General features: G+C 54.8%; 2 protein-coding genes across 3 annotated transcripts in view; both read left to right on the plus strand.

The window, feature by feature from the left end:
- LOC126946848 (probable bifunctional dTTP/UTP pyrophosphatase/methyltransferase protein) overlaps window positions 1-17839 on the plus strand; it is a 49463-nt gene extending 31624 nt beyond the window's left edge. For both annotated transcript variants that reach the window (XM_050777535.1, XM_050777536.1), the window contains 5 exons: window positions 1351-1535; window positions 3172-3304; window positions 4931-5074; window positions 11062-11184; window positions 17490-17839. In XM_050777535.1, the coding sequence (XP_050633492.1) occupies window positions 1351-1535; window positions 3172-3304; window positions 4931-5074; window positions 11062-11184; window positions 17490-17710 (806 nt within the window). In that variant the 3' untranslated portion in view covers window positions 17711-17839. The remainder of the gene's footprint in view (window positions 1-1350; window positions 1536-3171; window positions 3305-4930; window positions 5075-11061; window positions 11185-17489) is intronic.
- Window positions 1-18305, plus strand: part of LOC126946856 (ADP/ATP translocase 3) — a 42231-nt gene that overhangs the window by 3063 nt on the left and 20863 nt on the right. The gene's annotated exons all lie outside the window — the stretch shown is intronic.

An 18305-nucleotide genomic window follows, 5' to 3' on the forward strand; every position in this document is an offset into this window, starting at 1 on the left:
TGGATGGATGGATGGATGGATGGATGGATGGATGTGTGGATGGATGGATGATTGGACATGTGGATGGGTGGGTGAATGGATGGATGAGTGGATGGATGGGTGCATGGCTGGGTAGATGATTGGGAGTGTGGGTGAACAAATGAGTGGGTGGACGGATGATGGATGGATGGATGGATGGATGTGTGGGTGGATGGATGTGTGGGTGGATGGATGTGTGGGTGGATGGATGAGTGGATGGATGGGTGCATGGCTGGGTAGATGATTGGGAGTGTGGGTGAACAGATGGGTGGGTGGGTGGACGGGTGGATGAATAGAGGTATCGGTGGATCGGTGGATGGGTAGCTGGGTGGGGGAATGGATGGAAGGAGTTGGACAGGCTTGCTTCTGGGGTTTTCAGTGAGCTGGATGAGGCCCACTCACATTTTGGAGGTTCATCTCCTTTCCTTAATGTCAAACTGATGGTAGATGCAAACGCCAGCTTCAGTGCACCTCCACACCCACATCTAGATGGGGGTTTGATTGCGTAACTGGGAACTTAAGTGTGGCCACAACCACGAAGGAAGGATCAGCCTCGTTGGGTAACAGTTACAGCAGTCGACAGCTGGGGCATGGTGGCTATAGTCAGATGGATGATGTTTATTTTATTTTTTTTTTGAGACGGAGTCTCGCTCTGTCGCCCAGGCTGGAGCGCAGTGGCGCGATCTCGGCTCACTGCAAGCTCCGCCTCCTGGGTTCACACCATTCTCCTGCCTCAGCCTCCCGAGTAGCTGGGACTACAGGCGCCCACCACCTCGCCCGGCTAGTTTTTTGTATTTTCAGTAGAGACGGGGTTTCACGGTGTTAGCCGGGATGGTGTCGATCTCCTGACCTCGTGATCCGCCCGCCTCCGCCTCCCAAAGTGCTGGGATTACAGGCATGAGCCACCGCACCCGGCCGTTGTTGTTGTTTTTGAGATGGTGTCTCGCTCTGTCACCCAGGCTGGAATTTCAGTGGCATGATCCTGGCTCACTGCAACCTCTATCTCCCAGGTTCAAGCCATTCTCCTGCCTCAGCCTCCCAAGGAGCTGGGACCACAGATGCCCGTCACCTCGCCCGGCTAATTTTTTTGCATTTTTAGTAGAGACGGGGTTTCACCGTGTTTGCCAGGAAGGTCTCGATCTCCCGACCTCGTGGTCTACCCGCCTCGGCCTCCCAAAGCACTGGGATGACAGGCGTGAGCCACCGCGCCCGGCCGACAATGCTGATCGTAACATCTCAGTGATACGTTCACTGAGTGAAACCTGTTACCTACGGTCAGGTTTCCTTGGGTTTCCTCGTTAGGAGGTCACAGGACCGTCCCCGTTTCTTCAGGTTACAGTAACACGGAGACAGCCAACCTTTACCTGGCGTCGGACAGTGAGTACACTCTGCACGGCTTCCTGTTGCAAAACGACGACGTCATCTGGAACCTCTTCACGTACCTGGAGTTTGCCATCCGAGAGGGGAGAAACCAGCACCACAGGGTGCTGGGGAAGAAGGTGGAAGATCTATTCCAGGTATAGCGTAACAGCCCCGCACACACCTCTTTCCACCTAGCGTGCATTTTGCTAAAGCACTTTGGCACCCAGCTCACCAGGCACCTTGAGCCATCTGTCTCCGGTCTGACGGATCCCAAAGGCTCGGCTCGTTCCGCCTGGAGACCTTAGTGCCGTGGCCTTTGCGTCCCTCAGCCCGGGAACAGGTGCAAGGTAGACCCTCCTCCACCGTTATCCAGCAGCCGATGAACATAGAATTCCCTGCTAGAAACGGGTCTGAAGGCCACGCACAGGGGCTCGCACCTGTCATCCCAGCACTTTGGGAGGCCGAGTCGGGAGGATGATTTGAGCCCAGGAGTTTGAGACCAGCCTGGGCAACATAGTGAGACCCCATCTCTGCAAAAAAAAAAAAAAAAATTAACGATTAGGCTGCGCACGGTGGCATGAGCCTGTAATCCCAGCTACTTCGGGAGGCCGAGGTGGGTGGGAGGGTCCCTCGAACCCGGGAGTCGAGGCTGCCGTGTGAGCCGTGCTGCCACACTCCAGCCCGGGCGACAGAACAAGGCTCTGTCTCAAAAGCAGCAACACAGGAAGGAGCGGGACAGGCTGCGTTAAATGAATGCCCTGGTTTTTTTTTGTTTTGTTTTGTTTTGTTTTTTGCTTCAACGGAATCAACACTTGCTTATCCGAGACCGCTGTTTGCAAAGCGCTGGCTGCATCCTCTCACCCCTCCTTCCCCTTTCCCCGCCCAGAACCTCTCTGAGGTGGATGCGCGAGACGTTGTGGGGTCCGTGGGGCCTCTGCGGGCGGGGGGGGGGTCTCGGTCTGCAGGGCTGCACCAGACGGGCGTGGGGAGTCTGCTGTGGGCTCGGCCGGCCACGGCCTCATTCCTCCTCGGCAACCTTCGTCCCTATGGCACTGAGCGCCCAGTGGCGGAGAGAGAAGCCGAGAGGCGTGGCCAGGGGCCCCGAGCCGGCGTGAGCAGCTGGCCTGGGCATCGCAGAGGACACATCCCTAAGCCCCATCATTGCCACCCACGCAGGGGAGGGCCGGGAGCCCCCGTGGGATTTAGGGAGCCAGGATGGAGCGGGGCCGTCCCGCTGGGAGTCGGGCTCAGAAGCAGCCTCAGCAGGGTTTGCATGCCCTGGCGGGGACAGGGGATGTCCGGGCAAACCCCGGACGCAGCCCCGAGCCAGGATGGGCCTGGGCTCCTCTGGGACCCGGGGTAGGTGCCACCGGGGGGGACATGGGGAAGCTCGGAGTGGAGCTTCTCCTCTGCACACCGGAATTCTCGGAGGAGCCCCCTCTGCCACACCGCACGGGCGTGGTGAAGCACGGGCACCCTCCAGGGTGAAAAGCTTGATAGTGAAAAGCCTATTGGGAAACTCAGACGCTTGGAGTTCAGGCTGTGATGCGGACCAAGTGATTCCAAGGAGACGGCCCACCACTTTGGGGTCCTCCGTCCCCAGCCAGCCCAGTCCCCACAGAGACAGGGGCGCCCAACACAGCTGTGGTGGGGAGTCTCCTCTGCAGCCCAGGCCTGGCTGAGCCCCCACGCCCTGGAGCCCTGCGCTTCGACCCCCGGACCCCCGGGGAGAGGCTGGGCGGACCCTCGGCCCGTGCTCCCTGGCGCCCCTGAGCCCCCGCTGTGTTCCAGGACGCGTACTACCGGAGCCCGGAGACGCAACTGCGGTTCATGCAGGCCATGCACGGCGTGGCAAAGCTGACTGCGCGCCAGGTGGCCACGGCCTTCGATCTGTCCCGCTTCTCCTCCGCCTGCGACGTGGGAGGTGGGTAGCCGCCCCCCCCAACCCCTCCAGGGCTCTCCTTCCTTTCGTTGATTAAGCCGCGGGCATCTTCCCTGCTCAGGACACCTGCAAACTGCCTTTTTCCACTGAGAAACCTGACGACGACCTGAACTGGGCCAGGCTGAGTCCCAGATGGTGGGTGGATATTCCCACATTCCAGGAGTCCCCCTACAGACTCTGGGGCCCTCTCTGTTGGCCGCGGAGCTGAGGCAGAGCACCTTGGAGCCGCTGGCTTCCCCTCAGCAAGTCTGATTATATCCTGACTCACCCTCCACCCCACCCCAGCCCTGGACAGTGGGTGGAGCAGTAGACACGTTCCCAAGGGGTGCTGGGGGATCAGGGGCCTGGGATGATTCTCACACCATCCGCTTACATTTCCCCAACCTCGGAATGCCTCTCCTCCTTGTGGTCCAGAGTGGCTGCTGTAGCACCAGCCATTGTGTCTATATCCCCATGGCAGGAAGGAGAAGGGAGAAGTACAGCCCCCACCTCTGGGCTGGAAGGATTTCCCTGCAGGTCTGTGCCCCCACACGTGGCTCAGAGTGGCTGCTGTAGCACCGGCCATTGTATCTATATCCCTGTGGCAGGAAGGAGAAGAGAGGAGTACAGCCCCCACTTCTGGGCTGGAAGGATTTCCCTGCAGGTCTGTGCCCCCACACGTGGCCCAGAGTGGCTGCTGTAGCACCGGCCATCGTGTATATATCCCCACGGCAGGAAGGAGAAGGGAGGAGTACAGCGTACACCCCTGGGCTGGAAGGATTTCCCTGCAGGTCTGTGCCCCCACACGTGGCCCAGAGTGGCTGCTGTAGCACCGGCCATCGTGTATACATCCCCACGGCAGGAAGGAGAAGGGAGGAGTACAGAGTACACCCCTGGGCTGGAAGGATTTCCCTGCAGGTCTGTGCCCCCACACGTGGCCCAGAGTGGCTGCTGTAGCACCGACCATTGTGTATACATCCGCACGGCAGAAAGGAGAAGGGAGGAGTACAGAGTACACCCCTGGGCTGGAAGGATTTCCCTGCAGGTCTGTGCCCCCACACGTGGCCCAGAGTGGCTGCTGTAGCACCGGCCATTGTGTATACATCCCCACGGCAGGAAGGAGAAGGGAGGAGTACAGAGTACACCCCTGGGCTGGAAGGATTTCCCTGCAGGTCTGTGCCCCCACACGTGGCCCAGAGTGGCTGCTGTTGCACCGACCATCGTGTCTATATCCCCATGGCAGGAAGGAGAAGGGAGGAGTACAGCCCCCACCTCTGGGCTGGAAGGATTTCCCTGCAGGTCTGTGCCCCCACACGTGGCCCAGAGTGGCTGCTGTAGCACCGGCCATTGTGTCTATATCCCCATGGCAGGAAGGAGAAGGGAGGAGTACAGCCCCCACCTCTGGGCTGGAAGGATTTCCCTGCAGGTCTGTGCCCCCACACTCACCTGCTTGAACAGTCTTGTCTGGGACCCCAGCGAACTCCCCACCACTGGCTTTCCCTTCCAGCATGGGTCTCAGTGCCATGCCCTCGAACATGACTTCTGCCCCGGTTGAGCTTGGGAGAGTCGTCAGCGTTCCGTAGGCACCAGGACGACCTGGCCGCAGAGCGTGTATTTGCTTCCCCGCAGGCTGCACAGGTGCACTGGCCCGAGAGCTGGCCCGCGAGTACCCTCGTCTCCAGGTGACTGTGTTTGACCTCCCTGACGTCGTCGAGCTGGCCGTCCACTTCCAGCCCGCCGGACCACAGGCGGCGCAGATCCACTTCGCAGCAGGTGAGCCTTCCTCGCGTTCGCCCTGCCAACGTTTTCCAGGCTCCGTCATCTCTTTCCAGACAGAGTGCGTGGCTGTGCGTGTACCCGTGTTTCTGCGTGGGCGCTTCTATGGTGGGTGTCTGTGTGCATACATGACTGTGTGCTGTGCTTGTGTGTGTGCGTCTGTCTGCATGTGTGTGTGTGGTATGCCCTTGAGCGTGTCTGTGCGTGAGAACGTGTGTGTGCGTGTGTGTCTGCATCCGCACGTGTGTGTGTACGTCTCTGGTGTGTGGTTGCATATGTTTCTGTGAGAGGTTGTGTGTGTGTCTGTGTGGATATACGTGTGCATGTCTGTGTGTCTGCCTCTGTGTGCATGTTGTGTGCCGATGGGTGTCTGTCTGTATATATGACTGCTGGGGTTGTGTGTGCATGTGCGTGTCTGTGGGCATGTCTGTGTGTCTGCATCGGTGTGCATGGTGTGTCTGTGGGTGTCTGTGTGCATATGTGATGGCTGTGATTGTGTGTGTCTCTGTGTGTTTCTGTGTCTGTGTGTGGTATGTCTGTGTGTGTGTGTCTGTGCGTGAGACCATCTCTGTGTCTGTGTCTGCGTGTGTGTGCACGTCTCTGTGGTGTGTGGTTGCATATGTTTCTGTGAGGGGGTGTGTGTGCGCCTGTGTGGATATAGGTGTGCATGTCTGTGTGTGCATCTCTGTGTGCCCGTCTGTGTCTGCATCTGTGTGCATGCTGTGTGCCGGTGGGTGTCTGTGTCTCCGTGTGCATGTGTCTGTGTGTGCATGTCTGTGTGTGTGTCTGCGTCTGTGTGCATGGTGTCTGTGGGTATCTGTGTGCATATGTGACTGCTGTGCTTGTGTGTGTGTGTCTCTGTTTCTGTGTCTGTGTGGGCATGTCTCTGTGTGGTAGGTCCGTGTGTGTCTGTGCGTGAGACTGTGTGTGTCTGTGTCTGCGTGTGTGTGCACATCTCTGTGGTGTGTGGTTGCATATGTTTCTGTGAGGGTATGTGTGTGCACCTGTGTGGATATAGGTGTGCATGTCTGTGTGTGGGTCTGTGTGCATGCTGTGTGCTGGTGGGTGTCTATGTGCATATGTGACTGCTGTGGTTGTGTGTGTGTGTGTGTCTGTGTGTGCATATGTGTGTGCATGGTGTGTGTCTGTGGGTATCTGTGTGCATATGTGACTGCTGTGCTTGTGTGTGTGTCTCTCTGTTTCTGTGTCTGTGTGGGCATGTCTCTGTGTGGTAGGTCCGTGTGTGTGTGTGCGTGAGACTGTGTGTGTCTGTGTCTGCGTGTGTGTGCACGTCTCTGTGGTGTGTGGTTGCATATGTTTCTGTGAGGGTGTGTGTGTGCACCTGTGTGGATATAGGTGTGCATGTCTGTGTGTGCATCTCTGTGTGCCCGTCTGTGTCTGCATCTGTGTGCATGCTGTGTGCCGGTGGGTGTCTATGTGCATATGTGACTGCTGTGGTTGTGTGTGTGTGTGTGTCTGTGTGTGCATATGTGTGTGCATGTCTGTGTGTGCATGGTGTGTGTCTGTGGGTATCTGTGTGCATATGTGACTGCTGTGCTTGTGTGTGCATGTCTCTGTGTGGTATGTCCCTGTGTGTGTGTCTGTGCGTGAGACCATCTCTGTGTCTGTGTCTGCGTGTGTGTGCACGTCTCTGTGGTGTGTGGTTGCATATGTTTCTGTGAGGGGGTGTGTGTGCGCCTGTGTGGATATAGGTGTGCATGTCTGTGTGTGCGTCTGTGCCCATCTGTGTCTGCGTCTGTGTGCATGCTGTGTGCCGGTGGGTGTCTGTGTGTGCATGTCTGTGTGTGTGTGTGTGCATGCTGCGTGCCGGTGGGTGTCTGTGTGTGCATGTCTGTGTGTGTGTGTGCATGCTGCGTGCCGGTGGGTGTCTGTGTGTGCATGTCTGTGTGTGTGCATGCTGCGTGCCGGTGGGTGTCTGTGTGTGCATGTCTGTGTGTGTGTGCATGCTGCGTGCCGGTGGGTGTCTGTGTGTGCATGTCTGTGTGTGTGTGTGTGCATGCTGCCTGCCGGTGGGTGTCTGTGTGTGCATGTCTGTGTGTGTGTGTGCATGCTGCCTGCCGGTGGGTGTCTGTGTGTGCATGTCTGTGTGTGTGTGTGCATGCTGTGTGCCGGTGGGTGTCTGTGTGTGCATGTCTGTGTGTGTGTGTGTGCATGCTGCGTGCCGGTGGGTGTCTGTGTGTGCATGTCTGTGTGTGTGTGTGCATGCTGCGTGCCGGTGGGTGTCTGTGTGTGCATGTCTGTGTGTGTGTGCATGCTGCGTGCCGGTGGGTGTCTGTGTGTGCATGTCTGTGTGTGTGCATGCTGTGTGCTGGTGGGTGTCTGTGTGCATATGTGACTGCTGTGGCTGTGTGTGTCTCCGTGTGCATATGTGTGTGCATGTGTGTGTGTCTCCGTCTGTGTGCATGGTGTGTGTCGGTGTCTGTGTGCATATGTGTCTGCTGTGCTTGTGTGCGTGTCTGTCTCTGTGTTTGTGTCTCTGTGTAGTATGTCCTTGTGTGTGTGCGTGAGACTGTGTGTGTCCACGTGTGTGTGCACGTCTCTGTGGTGTGTGTGTGTGTGTCTCTGAGGGTATGTGTATGTGTCTGCGTGTCTGTGTGCATGTGCATGTGTGTGCCTGTCTGTTGGTGTGTCTCTGTGTCCGTGTGTCTGTGTGCCCATCTGTGCATGTGTCTGCGTCCGTGTGTGTGTGTGTGCCTGTCTGTTGGTGTGTCTGTGTGTGTCCGTGTGTCTCTATGCCCATCCGTGCATGTGTCTGCATCTGTGTGTGCGTGTCTGTGTGTAGTATGTCCGTATGTGTCTGTGCGTGAGACTGTGCGTGTGTGTCCACGTGTGTGTGCACGTCTCTGTGGTGTGTGTGTGTGTGTCTCTGAGGGTATGTGTATGTGTCTGCGTGTCTGTGTGGGCATATGTGTGCATGTCTGTGTGTGTGCGTCTCTGTGTGCCCGTCTGTGTCTGCGTCTGTGTGCATGCTGTGTGCTGGTGGGTGTCTGTGTGCATATGTGACTGCTGTGGCTGTGTGTGTCTCCGTGTGCATATGTGTGTGCATGTGTGTGTGTCTCCGTCTGTGTGCATGGTGTGTGTCGGTGTCTGTGTGCATATGTGTCTGCTGTGCTTGTGTGCGTGTCTGTCTCTGTGTTTGTGTCTCTGTGTAGTATGTCCTTGTGTGTGTGCGTGAGACTGTGTGTGTCTGTGTGTGTCTGTGTGCCCATCTGTGCATGTGTCTGCATCTGTGTGTCTGTGTGCCCATCTGTGCATGTGTCTGCATCTGTGTGTGTGTGTGTGTGTGCCCATCTGTGCATGTGTCTGCGTCTGAGTGTGTCTGTGTGGGCCTGTCAGTGTATCTCCGTATGTCCGTGCTTGTGTGTGTGTGTGCATGTCTTTCTGGTGTGTGCTTGCATGTGTGCCTTTGTGTCTGCAGGACTGTACGTCTGTGCATTTGGATGGGTGTATGTGTGCGTGCCTGTGTGTCTGCGTCCGTGGGTGTGCCTGTGCATGTCTGTGTGTGGGCCCAGAGAGACACGAGGGCATCTCCAAACAGGTGGATGAGACCGGGTGCGCTGGCTCACACCTGTCATCCCAGCACTTTGAGAGGCCGAGGCGGGAGGATCACCTGAGGTCAGGAGTTCGAGACCAGCCTGACCAACATGGTGAAACCCCGTCTCTACTAATAATACAAAAACCAGCCGGGCGCGGTGGCAGGCGCCTGTAGTCCCAGCTACTCGGGAGGGTGAGGCAGGAGAATCGCTTGAACCCGGGGGGAGGCGGAGGTTGCAGTGAGCCGAGATCGCGCCACCGCACTCCAGTCTGGGCAACAGAGCGAAACTCCATCTCAAAAAAGAAAAAAAAGAAACACGAGACACCGGACATGCCGTAATTCAGTACCATCCTACAGCGGCCAGGCCTGCAGGCACAGGTGCTGGGGACCTCCATGCCCCTCCACTGGAGGTTTCTGGATACTTTTTTTTTTTCGGAGACGGAGACTCGCTCTGTCGCCCAGGCTGGAGTACAGTGTCCGGATCTCAGCTCACTGCAAGCTCCGCCTCCCGGGTTCACGCCATTCTCCTGCCTCAGCCTCCCCAGTAGCTGGGACTACAGGCGCCGCCACCTCGCCCGGCTAATTTTTTTGTCATTTTGGTGGAGACGGGGTTTTACCGTGTTGACCAGGCTGGTCTCGAACTCCTGATCTCAGGTGATCTGCCTGCCTCGGCCTCCCAAAGTGCTGGGATTACACCCCGCCCGGCCGGAAATGCTAAAGTTTAAAATCATGAGCCCTGAAAGAGCACCTTCTCCTCAGAGCTGGGGGAAAGCAGCTCAGACTTCCCACCACACACCCTCCCGTCCCTTCTTTCCCCTCATGCAACTCGCAGCTTGCTTGCTTGCTTGGCTGTGGTTCATATTTGCTGGACACAGCAGGGTTAGCCATCAGTCAATACAAACACTTCTGTGACCATCCGCAGGTGCACACCAGCACACGGTAGCTACGGGGTTTCCCGGGGTGACTGGAACAAACTAGCCCAAGCGGGGGCCTCACAACTTCCAAAACCACAGGAATTTATCCTCTCCCAGTCCTGGAGACCAGAGTCTGAGATCAAGACATCTCAGGGCTGGGAGGATCCTTCCTGCCTCTCCCACCTCCTGGGGGCTCCAGGCGTCCCCGGGCTTGTGGCCGCATCACTCCAGTCTCTGCGTCCGTCTCCACGTGGCCTCCTCCTCTGTGTCTGTGTCTCCTCTTCTGTCTCTTACAAGGACACCTGTCATTCCATTTAGAGCTGAGCTAATCCTGGGTGATCTCATCTCAAGATACTCAACAGAATGACACCCGCAGAGACCTTCTTTCTAAATGAGATTCTATTCACAAGTCTACGGGTTAGGACATGGACAGATCTTTTGAGGTCACCATCCCAACCCACTGCAATTGTGTCTGGTTCTTTCTGGAGCCTCTAGGGGAGGCTCCTTCCTGCCTCTCCCAGCTCCTGGGGGCTCCAGGCGTCCCTGGGCTTGTGGCCGCATCACTCCAGTCTCTGCCTCCGTCTCCACGTGGCCGCCTCCTCTGTGTCTGTGTGTCCTCTTCTATCTCTTAGAAGAACACCTGTCATTGCATTTAGGGGACACCCTATTCCAGGATGATTGCATCTTGAAATTCTGTACTCAATGACATCCAGAGAGACCCTATTTCCAGATAAGTTCCCATTCCCAGTGACCGAGAGTCGGCACCTGAATGTATCTTTTAAGGGGACGCCATTCACCGCACTCCAGCAGACCATCTTTTAATTTCAGCAATCATAGAGGGGCGTGCCGCTACACGCACCCCCCTGCAGGCAACCCTTCCGGGGTGCCTGAATCGGGATCGCCAGGGAAGGCCCCGCTGTTGCCCACTCCCTAGCAGTGCGGCCCCGACGCTCCCTGGCTGAGAGACACCCATTTGCGCTGACTCTGCCTGCCTCGCCCAGGTGGTGCCTCTGAATTTCCTTTTTTCCTCCCTTGCCTTTTTTTTTTTTGTCAGCCGGGCTGGAGTGCACTGGCGTGATCTCAGCTCACTGCAGCCTCCGCCTCCCTGGTTCAAGCGATTCTCCTGCCTCAGCCTCCCGAGTAGTTGGAATTACAGGCACCCACTACCCCCGTCCAGCTAATTTGTACTTTTAGTAGAGTTACGGCTTCGCCATGCTGCTCAGGCTGGTCTCGAACTCCTGAGCTCAATCTGCCTACCTCAGGCTCCGAAACTGCTGAGATTACAGGTGTGAGCCGCCGTGCCCGGCCTTTTCTCGGCCGGAGTCTAACCGCACGCCCGTGGCATCGCTAACCAGCTCCTCTGTTCAAGTACCCATGGGGATATACTCATTCCTGCCCACACCCCTCTCTTCTCCATCCCTGATTTAGGATGTGGGTGGCCGTCCGAGGATCTGTCCGGGGAGGACTGCTTCTCCCATACCTGACGGACGTGTCGCCTTTTGTCTTTAAACCAGGTGATTTTTTCAGGGACCCCCTCCCCAGCGCTGAGCTATATGTCCTGTGCCGGATCCTGCACAACTGGTCAGACGACAAAGTCCACAAGTTACTCAGCAAGGTCGCCGAGAGCTGCAAGCCAGGTGAGAGCCCGTCGTCACGTTCACTCTTTTTGTTAACACGTAGTTTTCGGTTCAAGTTTTACAAGGAGGCCGGGCGCGGTGGCTCACACCTGTCATCCCAGCACTTTGGGAGGCTGAGGCAGGTGGATCACCTGAGGTCAGGAGTTCAAGACCCGCCTGGCCAACATGGTGAAACCCCGTCTCTACTAAAAATACAAAAATTAGGCCGGGCGCGGTGGCTCAAGCCTGTAATCCCAGCACTTTGGGAGGCCGAGACGGGCGGATCACGAGGTCAGGAGATCGAGACCATCCTGGCTAACACGGTGAAACCCCGTCTCTACTAAAAAATACAAAAAACTAGCTGGGCGAGGTGGCAGGCGCCTGTCATCCCAGCACTTTGGGAGGCTGAGGCAGGCGGATCACCTGAGGTCAGGAGTTCGAGACCCGCCTGGCCAACATAGTGAAACCCTGTCTCTACTGAAAATACAAAACTTAGGCAGGCGTGGTGGCGGGCGCCTGTAATCCCGGGTCCTTAGGAGGCTGAGGCAGGAGAATCGCTTGAACCCACGAGGTGGAGATTGCAGTGAGCCGAGATTGCGCCACTGCACTCCAGCCTGGGTGACAGAGTGAGATTCTGTATCAAAAAAAGAACAGCAAAAAAAGAACTGGCTTATGTGATTTTTGGAGGTTGGCAAGTCCAGCGTCTGGATGAGAGGCCCGCGACATTGTGGAGGATAAATCCGCTGTATTTAAAGTTGGCCAATGTGGTCAGGTGCAGTGACTCACACCTATCATGCCTGCACTTAGGGAGGCCAAGGTGGGCAGATCACCTGAGGTCGGGGGTTTGAGGCCAGCCTGGCCAACACGGTCTCTACTAAAAACACAAAAAATTAGCCGGGCATGATAGCAGGCACCTGTAATCCCAGCTACTCGGGAGGCTGAGGCAGGAGAATCGCTGGAACCTGGAGACGGAGGCTGCAGTGAGCCGAGACGGTGCCACTGCACTCCAGCCTGGGCAACAGAGCGAGACACCATCTCAAAAAAAAAAAAAAAGAAAATCCTAAAGAGAAAATATATTTACCATTATGAAGTTGAAGTGGCTCATCCTAAAGGTCTTCATTCTTGTTGTCTTCACACTGAGGAGGTTGCAGAGGAGGAGGAAGCCGTGGGCTGCTCTTGCTGTCTCAGGGGTGGCCGAGGCAGAGGGAAATCCGTGAGTGAGGGCAGTTTAGAGCCGTGTTGCTCAAGGCTCAGCTGGATCGAACCTGTGTGTTTATACACAGGCACAGGTACACACACACACACAAACACACACACACCACGCACCCTCTCGGCTCAAAGCCTTCGTATCAGATTTCTCCCGTCTCACACACACACACACACACACACACACACACACACACACACACACCACGCACCCCCTCTCGGCTCAAAGCCTTCGTATCAGATTTCTCCCGTCTCTCTCTCACACACACACACACACACACACACACACACACCACGCACCCTCTCGGCTCAAAGCCTTCGTATCAGATTTCTCCCGTCACACACACACACACACACACACACACACACACACACACCACGCACCCTCTCGGCTCAAAGCCTTCGTATCAGATTTCTCCCGACACACACACACACACACACACACACACACACACCACGCACCCTCTCGGCTCAAAGCCTTCGTATCAGATTTCTCCCCACACACACACACACACACACACACACACACACACACACACACCACGCACCCTCTCGGCTCAAAGCCTTCGTATCAGATTTCTCCCGACACACACACACACACACACACACACACACACGCACCCTCTCGGCTCAAAGCCTTCGTATCAGATTTCTCCCGACACACACACACACACACACACACACACACACACACACACACACACACACAGACACGTATCAGGTTTCTCCCGTCCCCCCAGCCTGCTCCTGGAGCCGGGTGGGGCTGCTGGAACCCCAGGCTCCAGGGGTATCGGATTTCCACAATAGAAGGACATGGCCCTGAGGGAATCTGGTGGGCGTTCAGGCTCCCTCAGAGTTCAAAGTTGCTGCTGCAGTGAGAATTCCTAGAATATTTGCAGAGAACACTTAATTACCTTAACAGAGCCGGCCAGGACTCCATAGGTTCAGCTGGTCGAGAGACTTCCATCCTTTTCTCTCTCCCTCTCCCTCTTTCTCCCTTTCTCTGTGTATCTTTTTTTTTTTTTTTTGAGACGGAGCCTCGCTCTGTCGCCCAGGCTGGAGCGCAGTGGCCGGATCTCAGCTCACTGCAAGCTGCGCCTCCCGGGTTCACGCCATTCTCCTGCCTCAGCCTCCCGAGTAGGCACGCGCCACCACGCCCGGCTAATTTTGCATTTTTAATAGAGACGGGGTTTCACCATGTTGGTCAGGCTGGTCTTGAACTCCCAACAGGTGATCCACTCACCTGGGACTCCCAAAGTCCTGGGATTACAGGCGTGAGCCACTTTGCCCGGCTCTCTTTATATATATATATATTTTTTGAGACGAGGTCTCATTTTGCTGCCCAGCCTGGTGTGCAGTGGTGCAGTCACAGCTCACTGCAGCCTTGACCTCCTAGGCTCAAGCTATCCTCCCACCTTAGCCTCCCGAGTAGCTGTGAGTACACGCATGCATCACCATGCCCAGCTAATTTTTTTTACAAGTTTTCTTTTGTGAGGCCGGGCGCCATGGCTCACACCTGTCATCCCAGCACCTTGGGAGGCCGAAGCCAGCAGGCTACGAGGTCAGGAGTTTGAGACCAGCCTGAGCAATAGGGTGAAACTCCATCTCTGCTAAAAACACAAAACTTAGCCAGGCATGGTGGCGGGCGTCTATACACCCAGCTACTCAGGAGGCTGAGGCAGGAGAATCGCTTGAACCCAGAAGGTGGAGGTTGCAGTGAGCCGAAATCACGCCACTGCACTCCAGCCTGGGCAACAGAGCGAGAGTCTCAAAAAAAAATAACCAAAAAGTTTTCTGTGGAGATGGGAGTCTCTCTCTGTCACCCAGGCTGAAGGGCAATGGTGTCATCATAGTTCACTGCAGCCTTGACCTCCTGTGCTGAAGCAAATCTTCCCTCCTCAGCCTCCCCAGTACCTGGGAGTACAGGCATATATTACCATGCCCTGCTACTTTTTTAAAATTTTTTTTGTAGAAATGGGATCTTGCTATGTTGCCCAGGCTACTCCCAAACTCCTGGGCTCAAGCGATGCTCCTGCCTTGGCCTCCCCAAATGCTGGGGTTAAAAGATGCTCGAGCCACTGCACCTGGCCTCTCTCTTTCTCTCCCTCTTCCTCTGTCTTCTCCTCTCTGTGACTTTTTATGTATCTCATATATCATCAGTCTGTTTCTCCTCTCTCCTCTTTTCTCCCTTCCTTCCTTATCTGTCTTCTGTCTCTTCTTCCCTCTCCTCACCCTGCCTCTGTCTCTTTTTATACTTCTATCATCATCCTTTTAAAAAAAAATCCTTTTTAAAAAATAAAATAAAATAGAGACCAGATCTCACTATGTTGCTCGAGTTGGTTTGAAATTCCTGGGCTCAAACCATCCTCCCACCTCAGCCTCCCAAAGTGCTGGGATTACAGGCGTGAGCCACTGCACCTGGACTTCTAACAGTGATCCGTCAGCTATCTGTCATCTGTCTATCATTTATTATCTATCTATCCATCCATCCATTCATCTACCTACCGATCATCTACCATCTATTCATCTATCCATCCATCTCATCCATGCATCCATCTATCTATCCATTCATCTATTTGCCCATCATCTACCATCTATTCATCTATCCATCCATCTCATCCATGCATCCATCTATCCATCCATTCATCTACCTACCCATCATCTACCATCTGTTCATCTATCCATCCATCTCATCCATGCATCCAACTATCCATCCATTCATCTATCTGCCCATCATCTACCATCTATTCATCTATCCATCCATCTCATCCATGCATCCAACTATCCATCCATTCATCTATCTGCCCATCATCTACCATCTATTCATCTATCCATCCATCTCATCCATGCATCCATCTATCCATCCATTCATCTACCTACCCATCATCTACCATCTATTCATCTATCCATCCATCTCATCCATGCATGCATCCATCCATCCATCTGCCCATCTACCATCTGTTCGTCTATCCATCCATCTCATCCATGCATCCAACTATCCATCCATTCATCTATCTGCCCATCATCTACCATCTGTTCACCCATCCATCCATCTCATCCATGCATCCATCCACCCATTCATCTGCCCATCATCTATCATCTATTCACCCATCCATCCATCTCATCCATGCATCCATCCACCCATTCATCTGCCCATCATCTATCATCTATTCACCCATCCATCTCATCCATGCATCCATCCATCTGCCCATCATCTACCATCTGTTCACCCATCCATCTCATCCATGCATCCATCCATCCATCCATCCATTCATCTATTGCCCATCCATCTATCTATCTATTCACCCATTCATCCCATCATCTATCTGCATCCATCCATGCATCCATCCACCCATTCATCTGCCCATCATCTATCATCTATTCACCCATCCATCCATCTCATCCATCCATCCATCATTCCTATGCATCCATCCATTCCCATCCATCATCTCCTATGCATCCATCCATATCATCTATCCCATCATCTACCATTATTCACCCATCCATCCATCTCATCCATCATCATCCATGCATCCATCATTCCATCTATCTGCCCATCATCTACCATGCTATTCACCCATCATCTCCATCACCCATCCGTCCATCTCATCCATGCATCCATCCATCCATTCATCTATCTGCCCATCATCTACCATCTATTCACCCATCCATCCATCTCATCCATGCATCCATCATTCCATCTATCTGCCCATCATCTACCATCTATCCACCCATCCATCCATCTCATCCATGCATCTATCCATCTGCCCATCATCTGCCATCTGTTCACCCCATCCATCTCATCTATGCATCCATCCATCCATCATCATCTGCCCATCCTACCATCCATCCATCATCCATGCCCATCATTCATCTATCTGCCCATCATCTCACCCCACCCATCCATCCATCTCATCTATGCATCCATCCATCCGTTCATCTATCTGCCCATCATCTACCATCTATTCACCCATCCATCCATCTCATCCATGCATCCATCATTCCATCTATCTGCCCATCATCTACCATCTATTCACCCATCCATCCATCTCATCTATGCATCCATCCATCCATTCATCTATCTGCCCATCATCTACCATCTATTCACCCATCCATCCATCTCATCCATGCATCCATCATTCCATCTATCTGCCCATCATCTACCATCTATCCACCCATCCATCCATCTCATCCATGCATCTATCCATCTGCCCATCATCTACCATCTATCCACCCATCCATCCATCTCATCCATGCAACTATCCATCTGCCCATCATCTACCATCTGTTCACCCATCCGTCCATCTCATCCATGCATCCATCCATCATCTGCCCATCATCTACCATCTATCCACCCATCCATCCATCTCATCCATGCATCTATCCATCTGCCCATCATCTACCATATCCACCCATGCCCATCATGCAACTATCCATCTGCCCATCATCTACCATCTGTTCACCCATCCGTCCATCTCATCCATGCATCCATCCATCCATTCATCTGCCCATCATCTACCATCTATTCACCCATCCATCCATCTCATCTATGCATCCATCCATCCGTTCATCTATCTGCCCATCTACCATCTATTCACCCATCCATCCATCCATCTCATCTATGCATCCATCCATCTGCCCATCATCTACCATCTATTCACCCATCCATCCATCTCATCCATGCATCTATCCATCTGCCCATCATCTACCATCTATTCACCCATCCATCCATCTCATCCATGCATTCATCTATCCATCCATCTACCTACCTACCTACCCATCATCTACCATCTATTCACCCATCCATCCATCTCATCTATGCAACCATCTATCCATCCATTCATCTACCTACCCATCATCTACCATCTGTTCATCCATCCATCCAGGAGAACTGGAACGGACCCAGGTGATGCATCCATCTATCCACCCATCTTTCGATCTAATCTCCTTCTCCCTGTCTCTCTGCCCTGCATCATCTCTGTCTCACTCCCCTCCCCTCCCTGTGTAAGGGTTCTCGGCAGCCTCTGCTCACAGCTCTGAGCTCCCACTGCCCGCTGTGTCCCCCTGAAAGATCCCCGCCTGGCTGGCCAGGACTCCAGCTCTCTGCTCTCCCCCACCAGGGGCCGGCCTGCTGCTGGTGGAGACGCTCCTGGATGAGGAGAAGAGGGAGGCGCAGGGTGGCCTGATACAGTCGCTGAACATGCTGGTGCAGACTGAGGGCAGGGAGCGGAGCAGAGGCGAGTACCAGTGCTTGCTGGAGCTGCACGGCTTCCACCAGGTGCAGGTGGTGCACTTGGAGGGTGTCCTGGATGCCATGTTGGCCACCAGAGTGGCCCCCTGAAGCCCAGGCAGCGTGTTCATTATAGGGACGTCCTCCCCCAGGCTGCAGGTGGACCACCTGGTCCCCAAGTACATAGGACAGTCACATAGGAGCGTGCAGTCGTGACTGAATAAAGAAAGCAAAAGTCTGTCCGTGGCTCCTCTGTGAGAGTTCTTGATGAGGGAAGAGGCTGCATTTGGGGAGAAGGGGACAGAGGGTGCATTTGGGGAGGAGGGGATGGAGGCTGCATTTGGGGAGGAGGGGATGGAGGCTGCATTTGGGGAGGAGGGGATGGAGGCTGCATCTGAGGAGGAGGGGAAGGAGGCTGCATTTGGGGAGGAGGGGATGGAGGCTGCATTTGAGGAGGGGAAGGAGGCTGCATTCGGGGAGGAGGGGAAGGAGGCTGCATTCGGGGAGGAGGGGAAGGAGGCTGCATTTGGGAAGGAGGGGAAGGAGGCTGCATTTGGGGAGGGGGGACAGAGGCTGCATTTTGGGAGAGGGGATGGAGGCTGCATTTGGGGAAGAGGAGGAAAAGGAGGCTGCATTCGGGAAGGAGGGGACGGAGGCTGCACTGGGGGAGGAAAGGAAGGAGGTTGCATTTTTGGAGGCGATGGAG

This window comes from Macaca thibetana, chromosome X, assembly GCF_024542745.1.
Source record: "Macaca thibetana thibetana isolate TM-01 chromosome X, ASM2454274v1, whole genome shotgun sequence".
Classification (NCBI taxonomy): Eukaryota; Metazoa; Chordata; class Mammalia; order Primates; family Cercopithecidae; genus Macaca; species Macaca thibetana.